Raw genomic sequence first — 13,341 nt, 5'->3', positions numbered from 1 at the left:
AGGTCTCTACAATATCGGATCCTCTCAGTGAAGATCTTCTACAGAAGAGAATTTTCCTGATTTACCCATCAAGGATGGATATGGACAGAGACAAGATGGCGGAGAGGATATTACACCTCACCCTAGAGATCCTCTTCCGTCTCACTGGAGAGGTGAGAGATTCTGATGACGTCACATTACATCATTCTTATCTATGGGAATAACAGATGGACAGAACTGGAGAGGTGAGGACTCTGGAAATGTCTGTAGTGAGATTTATTAATGTGTCTCTCCATTACCAGGATTACACAGTGGTGAAGAAGACCTCTAGTGATCGCTGTCAGGACCCTGTGTCTGAGGGATGTGGAAGACCCCTGAGTCCAATCACGGGGCCTCCACCTCACCCCTTGATCCATGAGGACATCAATGACCAGAAGATCCTAGAACTCATCTACAAGATGATGGAGCTGCTGACTGGAGAGGTGACACTGCTGGGAATGCTGGGACATTATACAGTAACACTATGAAGGGATCGGGGGATGACGGTATCATTGTATGTGTCAGGTTCCTATAAGGTGTCAGGATGTCACTGTCTATTTCTCCATGGAGGAGTGGGAGTATTTAGAAGAACACAGAGATCTATACAAGAACGTCATAATGGAGGTTCCCCAGCCCCTCACATCTCCAGGTAATAGACAGGACTAAATACACACGGCCTATAATTATCTGTATGTAGAGAATGAATTCAGTCCCTGTATGTGTTTCCTCCAGATCTGTCCAGTAAGAGGACAACACCAGAGAGATGTCCCCGTCCTCTTCTTCCACAGGACTGTAACCAAGAAGATCCCAGTGCTCCTCAGGATCATCAGGTAGATGGAGAGACGGTGTCAGGAGATCTCCCCTATGATGTGTAGACGGCTGTGAAGGTTTTGTGCTCAGTCTTGTTTTATCCACCAGTATTATATGTTTTATACTTGTGTAATGAGAGCGGTGGAGATGGCAGGATTAGAGCTGATCATAGATGGGACTTCTCCATCTGTCTGTGACTTTTACAATATTTGTTTCAGGGTGAAGATCTGACCCATATTAATACTACAGAGACATATGTGAGAGATGATGAGTGGTGTAAAGAGGAGATTCCCACATATGACTACCCAGGTAAGTAGTGACCACTGAATGCAGAGACGTCACAGATTCCTCTCAGTCACCGGCTGTGGCTGCTTTATCGGTGGTGTAGTCCGGCCGTATTACCATGATCACCATTTTGCCTCTAGACCACAACATTCTCCTCCACCTAAAACTGTTCAAATGACTTTGGGCATTGAAAGTCCTTTTCTATAGAACTTACGACCTGGAGGATCCACCTACCCCCTGGTATTAGTGTGAGGGTGATCCCTTAAAGCAGTACCTATATGATTGCATGTGCCTGACCCAATATAGGCTGAGTGCATGCTTAAAGAGTCACACCGATCACACAGTTAGGCCGGAATCACACTTCTTTGTGTGATACGAGAAACTCGCACGAATCTCTCGTAATCAACATCCAGCACCGCTGCTGGTACTCAGGAACGGAGCTGCGGCTGCATAGAAATGCATAGAAATACATGCAACCACAGCTCCGGTCCTGAGTGTCGGCGGCCGGGTGTTGATGCGAGAGACTCGTGCGAGTTTCTCACATCACACACAGTAGTGTGATACCGGCCTTAGATGTCTACTCCTTTCTCAGTAAAGGCTTGCACAACTGAAGTTTATTCTCAAAAGAAAGGAAACAGCCATTCTCTCCTTCACATTAGGAGACGCTGACCGTTACCTGCCCAGATCTGTAACTATAAAGCCAAATGACAGCGTACGTAGAATGTGCTGAGAAGATAGAAAATCACTTGAAGAAAAATCTTATGCTGGGCCTGTAAGAGAAAGCGGAGGGTAATGATGCTGTTGGCTTCCTAGATCCCTGAGATCTTATCGGATGAATCTTCTCTCCCTTCTGTGCTGCTGAATGTCTCATGGTCCCTAGGGATGAGCGAGTTTACTCGTTAGGATTTGGTACTCGTAGTACTAGAATCCTGGCGAGTATTTCACAACTCGCCTCTCTAAGCTGTGCGTGGCTGATGGCTGTAATATACATTTATTCCCGCCTGCAGGAGATGTGTTGGCTCCAGCCCTGGTGTCATGGAGTCACTCCACGTAATAAATTACATTGTTTTTGATCCTAAGGAATTCAGATTCCTGCACAATCTCCCCTGAAATGGGGAGCAATATTATTTTCTCTAATTTTCTGCTCAGGATCCATAGTAGCTCCAATGGTCCACCATAAATGAGGGCAACTCTGGTTTACTGTGGTGTAATCTGTATTTGTAGCTTTCAGTTAATGAGATTCTCGTGCTCTGGGGCGGGGCTGTGGGTGGGGCTGTGGGTGGGGCTTTATGTGGTGATCTGATTACATATTCCTCTGTATTGGCTTATGACAGGTCGCTGATCCCTCACTGACCTGCCCCCCATTATTACATAATGCATATAATAGCATTGATATTATTGGTGATAATGCCTATAATATTGTGGCTATTGTGAGGCTTAGAAAAAAATTACATCCAGCACAATGTCACCGGTGATGGCGGCGCCTGCGCAGTATCATCTATATCAACTATATCAAATTTTATTGTTAGGAAGTTATAAGGGTTAAAAGTTAAACAGCGATTTCTCACTTTTATAGCAAAATTTACAAAACCATTTTTTTAGGGACCACCTCACATTTGAAGTCACTTTGAGGGGTAAATATGACAGAAAATACCCAAAAGTGACACCATTGTAAAAACTGCACCCCTCAAGGTGCTCAAAACCACATTCAAGAAGTTTATTAACCCTTCAGGTGCTTCACAGGAATGAATGGAATGTGGAAGGAAAAAATAAACATTTACTTTTCTTTCACAAAAATTTTCCTTTACACCTAATTTTTTTTTTACTTTCACAAGGGTAACAGGAGAAAATGGATGATACATTTTGTTTTGCAAATTCTCTTTTTTTTTTACTGCAAAATATGCTGGAATAATTAGCGGATGCCATGTCGCATTTCCAGAGCCCCTGATGTGCCTAAACAGTGGAAACCACCAACAAGTGACCCCATTTTGGAAACTAGACCCCTTAGAGAACTTATCCAGATGTGTATTGAGCACCTTGAACCCACAGGTGCTTTACAGAAGCTCATAATGTAGAGCCGTGGAAATAAAAAGGCTAAACCACTGTTTGGGCGCATGGCAGAGCTTGAAAGGGAAGGAGCGCCATATTGGAGACCAGATTTTGCTGGAATTGTTTGTGGGTGATGTCACATTGTCAGAGACAATGACGTGTCTAAACAGTGAAGTGACCCCATTTTGGAAACTAAACCCCCCAAGGAACTTATCTAGATGTGTGATGGGCACTTTGAACCCCCAAGTGCTTCACAGAAGTTAGTTACATAGAGTTGTGAAAATAAAAAATCATATTTTTTCAACAAAAAATTAACTTTTCGACCTCAAATGTTTTTTCCAAAGGGTAACAGGAGAAATTGCACCCAAAAAGTTATTTTGCAATTTGTCCTGAGTATTCTGACACCCCATATGTGGGGGTAATCCACTGTTTTGGCGCATGGCAGAGCTCGGAAGGGAGTGAGCGCCATATTGGAGAGCAGATTTTGCTGGAATTGTTTGTGGGTGACATGTCACATTGTCAGAGCCCCTGAGGTGCCAGAACAGCATAAGCCCCAAAAGTGACCGCATTTTACCAAATACTTCCCTGAATGAATTCTTCTAGTGGTGCAGTGAGCATACTGACACCACCGCTGTTCCATAGAAAATTATACCATTGGGCAGTGAAGAAAAAATTACTGTATTTTTCGGACCATAAGATGCACCCCAAATTTTCAAAACGAGAATAGGGGAAAAAAGTGCCAAATGGGGGTCCGTCTTACAGTCTGAATTCAGCTTACCGGGGGGGATCAGCACAGGTGCAAGAGTAATCACAGAGGTTGTTCGGAGGTCTATGCTGGTGCAGTGGCCTCCGGAAAATCCCATCCCAGGCTGGTGCGGCAGCGGTGCTCTGTGCTGGGGTGGCGCCAGCGCTCTATGCTGGTGCGGCAGCGCTCTACCTGGGACGGTGGCAGCACTCTGTGCTGGGGCGGCGGCGCCATTTTGTCAAAGCCAGAGGCCTCTGCAGCTCCATTGCTGCGATGCGGTGGCTTCTGGGAAAATGGCAGCTGGGGGCGGTGCATGCTCAGATTCAGATCTCGGCAACGAGATCTTGGGGCGAGATCTGAATCTGAGCATGAGCCGCCCACAGCGGCCATTTTTCTGGAGACCACCGCATCGCAGCAATGGAGCTGCAGGGGTCTCCGGGCTTTGACAAAATGCTGGCGGAGCCCTCCACGCAGCACAGAGCGCCGCTGCATCATTTGTAAGTATATTCCTACTATAAGACACACCCCCATTTCCCCAAAAAAATATTTGGGAAAAAGTGCGTCTTATAGTCCGAATAATATGGTACATTTATACGAATAAGGCCGGTTTCACATTCGCGCTTTTGAGTGCAGCGACGGCCTGCGCACGGCCGCCGCTAAGCCCTGCCCCGCCTCCACCGGTATCTCCGCCTCCGGGCACATGACGTTGCATGCGTCATGCGTCCCCTATCTTCATCACAGAGGGCGCAGGCCGTGCGCAGTCTGCGCACAGTCTGCGTTTGGCGGCGCATGCGTCCTTTTGACGGTGCGCCGAAGCACAACCAAAATGCAACAGGTTGCGTTTGGCGCTGCTCGGCGCACCGTCAAAAGGACGCATGCGCCGCCAAACGCAGACTGTGCGCAGACTGCGCACGGCCTGCGCCCTCTGTGATGAAGATAGGGGACGCACGACGCATGCAACGTCATGCGCCCGGAGGCGGAGATACTGGTGGAGGCGGGGCAGGGGGCGGGGCTTAGTGGCGGCCGTGCGCAGGCCGTCGCTGCGCTCAAAAGCGCGAATGTGAAACCGGCCTAAAATGTTTTTTTAACCCCAGATATTACATTGGAAAATAGGTAGATAGGTAAATGGTCACTACACCCAGAGATGAATTCCCAGAGGGGTGTCATTTCCAAAATGGGGTCACTTCAGGGGGGATTCTGCTTTTATGGCACTTTGGAGAGCCGCTAAGTGCCAGAACAAGAGAATCCTCCCTGAAGTGACCCCATTTTGGAAATGACACCCCTCTGGGATTTCATCTAGGGATATAGTGACCATTTTCACTACATGGATGATTTCCAGAAACTCGTAGTAGAAGTTTTATAGCAAAAATTGCAAAAATGTGATTGTAGTGCCCAATATATTGTGCCCAGCTTGTATCTCTGGAGACCTCCCCCCACCTACCCCCGGAAATTGTTAAGTCAGCTCTACTGAAATGTGTCTGTCACTAAATAAACCAAATACTTGAATGTCAAAACAGTTCAAAAACGTGGTTCTGTGTGGAAGATTGTAAAGCCGTCATGGAGGCATAAGGCTGGCAATGATGGGCATTGTGGGTAATAATAGCGGGGATCATGCCTCATTCCTCTCTAGGAACATACACGACATCTTCTCTGGGGATCTTTCTTGTTTCAGTTACTGGGATGAGTGCAATAAAATGTCGCTCAGTGAGTCTTCTAACATCTTCACATTCTAAAGGATTGGCGGGGACAAAATTATCAAAAACAAGATTTTCAGTGACCTTTTCCTGATAATCAAGGAAAGTATCTGCATTTCCGGCTTTTTTGTATAACACAAAAGAATTATATGTGGCCACCTGAAACAAATACATGACTAACTTTTTATACCAGGTATTTGATTTTCTTGATACCTGGTATGGCTGTAGAACCTGATCTGCAAGGTCCACACCCCATATATTTGTTGTAGTCAGTGACAGACACAGGTTTTGGAGTAGTGGATCCCTGTTGGTCTGCAGTGGCCCTTGTGGCATCTGTGTGGATCGAGCTCAGGATAAAAATATCTTTATCCTTATACTTAAGGACAAGCAGCTCTCCATTGTGTAAAGCCCCTGACTGCCCCTTTCAGAACTTTTCTTTGACCAATGATTGTGGAAACCCCTAATGGTTCTTGCGAATGGTCCCACAAGCCCCTATGTTATGTTCAACCAGACTTTTAAATAGGGGTATGCTGGTGTAGTAGTAGTCAACATACAGATTGTAGCCTTTTTGTAAAAATGGAGTTATCATCTCCCAAACCATTTTTCCAGATGTCCATGTCATGATACCAGTGCTGGATGACCGGCACTTCTGGGGTTAATGTTCTGATCTCAGTGCAGACTCTCACCTGCACACCTGGGACCTATTATGGTGGCCTCTCATGGTTCTGGGGAGGCTTCTTATAGCCTCAGGAAGCTCCCATCCCCCGTCAGTTATACTTTCGCCCTTGGCATTGTGTGGTGACCCCTGAGTGTGTTAGTGCTGTGTTCTGGTTGCTTGATTCTCTGTGTACGACTCGGCCTGTTCTCTGGATATCGCTTTGGATTCTGCCTGGTACCTTCTACGTCTGTTTGGTTTTGATCTCTGCTTGGCCCTGACTGTCCGTTCTGTCTCATCCCTGGTACTGTACTGATATCTTGTGTATGACCTTTGGCTTTGTCTGACCTTCCGTCTGTTTATCCCTCAGGTACCTCACTTGCCTGTATTGTGCTTGACCCCCGCTTTGCCTGACTCTGAGTTTTCTACCTCCTCTGAAAGCAGGACACTAAGCCCTGCCCCCTTGCAGTCACATGACCATATGTCCTATGCCGGCTTGCTAAACTTCTACATTCAGGTCCTGTTCATCTTTATTTTCCGGCTATTCTTGTCCCCAGGGGTCCCTACGGTGCGGGTGAGTCCCTGCTTAGCGGAGGCTGTACGCTGGCGCTGTCAGGACCCTGACAGTCCCCAGATAAGTAGGGCTTCCTGGTGGGTTCAGTTTGCTGTCTTTCCCTTCATAATTGTGAAAAGCTGATGTGTATCCGGTTGAACTCTCACACATTTTATAGCGCTTTATGCCGAACCTTGCCCTCTTAGAAGGAATAAATTGCTTAAGATGCAGTCTTCCTTTGAATTTTATAATGGACTCATCAATGGAAATAACATAGGGGTGGCTTGAACAGGGCAGTTGGACCAATAGGACTGAATGCTCATTTTTTTAACAAGCTCCATATTGAATGTAAGTCCTAAAAATGTTTTACTTTCTAGGACATTAGTTGGTGTCCATAAATTTGACCTAGCATAATAGGATTGTGGATTCTGGCTGATGAATTGGGACACATATAAATTTGTAGGACAATATGCTCTAGCAAGCTATCTGTCAGAGACAAATTAAAAAATTAATTGTTCCAAAATTTTCCACCTCCACATTTATACCAGGAATGGCATTAAAATTAGGGATGAATGGAGTAGCCGAATCCGAAGCCTCCCATCTGGGAAATGCTACATCAAGAGGCAAAGCCCCTTGGACATTGGTGTGCGCCAATTCACGAGCACTAGGGACAGCGCTAGTACTGGGCATTGGAGTTGGAGACATTTCTCCAGAAGCGCTATTTGTCCTCCTTGTTGTACTGGTCCTTGTGTGTGAGGATGGACCAGAATCACTGCTCATTTCTGAGCTATCACTGTCGCTGCTACTAAAGCCCTCGAAATCCACATCGCCATCTGACACTGCACTTTCTTCACAGTCAGAACATAAAAGTGCATAAGCCTCCTCTGCACTATAATACTGACGGACCATTTTATTTATTTATTTTTTTCCCGGAAATAGAAAACTCTGACGTGACCAAATTATTGGGGAAACAATTGAGAAAAACCTAATTCTTTAGCCTAACCCTAACTTTAGAATAAACACTAACTTTAGTCCCAACACTAACCCTAACTATAGCACTAACCCTAACCTGCCTTATCTGTATTGTTACTTTATAGCACAATCGCTGACTGACACAGCTGTTCCCAGCAGCTCTTGTAACACTTTCTCCTCTAATCTCTTACTGACAGGAGATCTGAGGAGAAACAGCGTTTTTATGGGGCAGATCGCCAGGAAAAGTTCATTGCTGCAACAAACTTTCCCAGTGATTTGTCTCATTGGCTGGTGTGACGCTGACGTCATAAGGACCTGTACCGATCAGGTCTCAATGAGGTAGGGGGTCACAGGAAGCATTTTGGGGTGGAATCCCCTAGTTATAAGGTATGTGGGGTCCCGATGAGCACAAAACTGCCGACCGTAGACAAACGACTGCGCTGCACAAAGTCCTGCTTGCGCAGGCGTTTATCTACCATTGGCGGTCATGAACCGATTACGTTAAGGCCTATTTCATGAGTTTTAATTTTTTAAAAATTCTGTGGAAGCCTGGCTGAAAAGCAATGTCTGACTTTCATCTGCTCATTTTCATAGATTTTTGATTTATTTCTACTTTTGTCAGATTAAAGTTATTTCTGTGACCATTGTGGGTTTTTCTGTCATTAAACGAGGGGTACCAACAATTTTGACCACGTGTGTAGGAGGAGTGAATATTTTGACTCCACAGCCACTTTCCGGAAATTAACACGCAGTGGATGTTGGAGTGAAAATTACACATTTGCCATTTTATTACCCAGCACATAGTGCCCAGATTGTGCTCCAGGAGACACACACCACAAATTAAGTGGGTTCTTCTCACTATAATATTGCTGAATACAGGGATCCTAAATGTTGTTTGCGCACACTGCAAGACTCCGAAGTGAGAGCGGATTTTGCTGGATTGGTTTATAGAAACCTTGTTGGTTTTCAGCAGCCTTTGAGCCACTAATAGTGTGGGAACCTCTGTTTTTCCATCGACAGATGATGGACCTGAGTGGGGACTTGTTTTTGTGAGATGAGAATTGGTATTATTTTCGCCTACATAACATTGATTGGTTTCTTTTTATTCGATATTTGGGAGGCAGAATGAACAAACAGATGAACACCGCACACTACTGGCTCATCCAACAAGGTTTTCTATTAGACTGTGAACTCTCATTGTCTTGGTAAATAATTAAAGTTTTTTACTTAGCTTGCCATTTTTATGGACAGTTTAAGTAGAAACGTTCAAAGATATAAAACTCATGGATATTTTATTAAAAATAATTGTTTTTTTTATTTTAGCAGATGACTGTACCAGGAGATCAGAGGGAGAGCTGACATCTTCAATTTTGAAATCTGATGATCTTGAGATCCTACAAGATACAACTGAAGTGATTGCTGTTACTCCAGATATATCATCATCCATTCACAGCAAAGATCTGTCATCTGATCCTATGAAACGAGTCCCATCTTCTGATTCATTACTGACTACTAAGAAAAATCAAAGTCACAAAAGAGGCAATAAAAAACAAACTGCTCCTAAAGCAAAGAAGTCATTTTCATGTTCAGAATGTGGGAAATATTTTGCACGTAAATCACTGCTTGTTGCTCACCAGAGAACTCACACAGGGGAGAAGCCTTTTTCCTGTTCAGAATGTGGGAAATGTTTTACACATAAATCAGATTTTGTTACCCACCAGAGAACTCACACAGGGGAGAAGCCTTTTTCATGTTCAGAATGTGGGAAATGTTTTCACAAAAAAAAACTTTTTCTTATTCACCAGAGAACTCACACAGGGGAGAAGCCTTTTTCCTGTTCAGAATGTGGGAAATGTTTTAACCAGAAATGGCATCTTGTTAGTCACCAGAGAACTCACATAGGGGAGAAGCCTTTTTCATGTTCAGAATGTGGGAAATGTTTTAACCAGAAAGGGAATCTTAATGAACACCATAGAACTCACACAGGGGAGAAGCCTTTTTCCTGTTCAGATTGTGGGAAATATTTTAACCGGAAAGCGCATCTTGTTAGACATCAGAGCAGTCACACAGCGGAGAAGCCGTTTTCATTTTCTTAATGTGGGAAATATTTTACTTGGAAATCAACTGTTAATAAACATTAGAGACATCACATAGGGGAGAAGCCTTTTTTATGTTCATAATGTTGATATAGTTTTAAAGGCGAGTACTCTGGCAGCTGTGCTCTGCTTGTGAGCAACGCATTATGTCCCTGCCATGTGCTGCTTACAAGCATAAAGCAGTTGCTGGTATCAGAGCAGGATTCAGCAAGGGAGCGCCGGGTAGGTAAGTGTAATGCTTTTTTTTAATGTTTTGTGATGGGGCCATGGATACCAGGATGGGGCCAATTATAAGGATTGGGCTATGCATACCAGGACTGGAATGGGGGGCCAGTCATACCCGAATAGTGATGGTGCCCTGCATACCAGGATAAGGATGGGGGCCATGCATACCAGGAGCGGGATGGGGCCAATCATGCCAGAATAGGGATGGGACCCTGCATACTAGGACAAAATGGGGACGCTGCATACCAGGATAAGGATGAGGGCCATGCATACTACGACATGATGGGAGCCCTGCAAACCAGGATAAGGATGGGGCCATGCATACTAGTATAGGGATGAGGGATCTATGTATACCAGGGTAGGGATGAGGGGACCATATATACCAGGATAGGGGATATTAAGTACAGAATTAACCACAATTTTTGCTTCAATTTTTTTTCCTAATTTCCTCTAAACCTAGGTGTGTCTTATAGTCCAAAAAATACAGTATATATATCTTTTTTTTTTTTCTCAGTGAACTCATTCCTCACGTTTGACCTCATTAAAATAAAAACACACTCCACTGGCGGGCCGGCTCCACTTCAGTGGTGTTGAGACTCACGGTCCCGGGGCTAATGTGAGGTTCTCACATCACACGAGCCCTGCACCCAATCAGCGGCAGCTTCACTGCTCCTTCCTTTGGTCTGAACATCAGCAGGAAGCCAGGGCTGCGGCTGCTCTCTGACGGCCTCATGATGCTTGATTTGTCCGAAGGTGGGGACAGTGATGTCAGCGCTGATTGGGCACAGGGCTCACATGACATAAAAACCTCAAGAGACCCCAGAAAGCAGGTACCGACAACGTTTTCAAACATCAAAAATCCCACACGGGGAAAAGTCATTATTATACCTAGAGTGTGAGAAATGAGTTACAGGAAAATCGTATTTTGTGGGCCATCAAAAATAACTCAGACGAGGAGAACCTATATACATTATTCACAAATTGTACAAAAACATGATGCACGCGGCGTGTGTTCAAGAATGATATATTATATGGGAGTTTTATAGAATAAACCAAATACCAACAGAAAATAAACGACCAAAAACAAACATTTATCAGTAAAATTAACTCATCTTAATTAGGTAAAGTATGAAAGAATTGCGCCATTTTCCGATACCCGTCGCATCTTCATTTTTCATGATCTTGGGTTGGGTGAAGACTTATTTTTTGTGGCCCGAGCGGACGTTTTTAATGATACCATTTTGGTGCAGATACAATCTTCTGATCGCCTGTTATTGTATTTTAATGTAATAGTGTGGCGACCAAAAAAACTTAATTCTGGCATTTTTTACGTTTTATCTCATTACGCCATTTAGTGATCGGGTTAATTCTTTTTTTATGTTGATAGATCGGGTGATTCTGAATGCAGCAATACCAAATATGTATTTTTTATTGTTTTATTTTAAATGGGGCAAAAGGGGAATTTGAACTTTCATATTTTTTTTTACTTTTTTAATATTTTTATAAACTTTTTTTTTTTTTTTACTTTTGCCATTGTGAAGACATACAGCAGTGTTCCTTAATTAACCAGACAACTATTTTTAGCAAATAGAGAATAATAGAATGTTATCTGTATGTTGGCCTTAATTTTAAGTGTTTAATTTCTAGTTGGTCAAGAAAACAGACTTTTGTTTGTAAGCCGGTAATATTGACTTTTATTGTGCCCTTACCTTGATCACTAGTGATGTTTGCTGATATGCTAATTATGCATTGTGTTATGGAGCCAGTTTGTTGACTTCTAAAGCAGAGAGGGAAAAACTATGCAAATAGTTTAATCAAGTAATGCTACTTGTTCTCATCTCCATTCTTACCCTTTATGTAAATACTAAATGAGGGACACTTGTTAAGTGTACAAATAGAATAACTACAATGTCCCAAAACCTAATCCAAAAGGGCAAATCACGCAAATCCGTATCACAAATCCCATCAATATAAACATGGAACAAGGAAGAAATCCCAATAATATTAAAAATTCATTTTATTCAAAAATTCTAAAAATGACAAAAGCATAATGTCGTAATAGGGGACACCGTACACACTTAAGTAATCATGAGGAGACAATGTAAGACTGACATGTATGAACCAATTACATGACAGTACATATCAATTCTTATATCAATAATTATAATATTTATTCCATACAGTCAGAACCCATATACAATGTCTGAACAAGATCAATGATATCCAAAATATCCCTCCCCTAAGGGTATAAGGGAAACCACTCAGAGGCTAAAGGCATATATACTATAACCGTGTAAAATAACACGGACACAATGAGAACGTCAAGAATCCTGATCATAAATATGCCGATATGCACAGAGCACAAGGAATGAAAAAGTAATATTACCTCTAATTACAAGTGTGATCCAGCGTCCCCTCACCCCGACGCGCGTTTCGCCGCCTGCTTCTTCCGGGGGCGTCAAAGAATTAAGAGTGGTGTACTTAATTATTTGTACCAACTGGGGGGTCTGTATGTGGGAGAGACAGGGCAAAAGCTTAGAACAAGGATGAATTCTCACAACTACACAATAAGAGAAAAAAGAATAGATCTACCTGTGGCAAAACATTTTTGCAGCCCTGATCACAGCACCATGGACATGAAATTACTTGTATGAAAAAGGTAACTTCAAATCTCAGAGAAACAGAAGGATCTGGGAGTATAAACTCATGACAGTCTTTGACACTCTCAATGCAGGAATGAATGTGTCGCATGGATTCATGTCTAATATCAATTAAGGAATTTTCTCCTCAGACATTGTGGGGCATCACAACACAGAACCAGACCCCTATCAGGGGACAATAAAACTTTCACACTCCTAATCTATGAACTGTTCCAATATTTATGGCCACCACTGTTTATCCCTCCCCCATAATGATAGTTCTACTTCACGTCATTTGTCTTACCTATTGCATTATGTCTGTGCTATGTGATTCTTCAGATTTTGTATTACTCTATGCCTGAAGAGACCTGAGTAGTCTGGAAAGCTTGCAATGTGTTACCATCTTTTCAGTTAGCCATTAACCCCTTTACTCCCAAGGGTGGTTTGCACGTTAATGCCCGGGCCAATTTTTACAATTCTGACCACTGTCCCTTTATGAGGTCATAACTCTGGAACGCTTCCATGGATCCTGGTGATTCTGACATTGTTTTCTCATGACATATTGTACTTCATGTTAGTGGTAAAATTTCTTTGACATGA

General features: G+C 43.3%; 1 protein-coding gene across 1 annotated transcript in view; it reads left to right on the top strand.

The window, feature by feature from the left end:
- The window catches only part of LOC141076218 (oocyte zinc finger protein XlCOF8.4-like), a 97,837-nt gene extending 87,907 nt beyond the window's left edge, over nt 1-9,930 (top strand). Inside the window, exons 2-6 of the mRNA XM_073563575.1 lie at nt 282-461; nt 544-667; nt 751-848; nt 1,047-1,137; nt 9,105-9,930. Coding sequence (XP_073419676.1) covers nt 282-461; nt 544-667; nt 751-848; nt 1,047-1,137; nt 9,105-9,877 — 1,266 coding nt within the window. The 3' untranslated portion in view covers nt 9,878-9,930. The remainder of the gene's footprint in view (nt 1-281; nt 462-543; nt 668-750; nt 849-1,046; nt 1,138-9,104) is intronic.
- The last annotated feature ends 3,411 nt before the right edge of the window (nt 9,931-13,341 follow it).

The sequence above is a fragment of the Dendrobates tinctorius genome, unplaced genomic scaffold (assembly GCF_039654945.1).
Source record: "Dendrobates tinctorius isolate UK_male_01 unplaced genomic scaffold, ASM3965494v1 ptg000395l, whole genome shotgun sequence".
NCBI lineage: Eukaryota > Metazoa > Chordata > Amphibia > Anura > Dendrobatidae > Dendrobates > Dendrobates tinctorius.
This window is presented reverse-complemented; position numbering and strand designations above follow the sequence as displayed.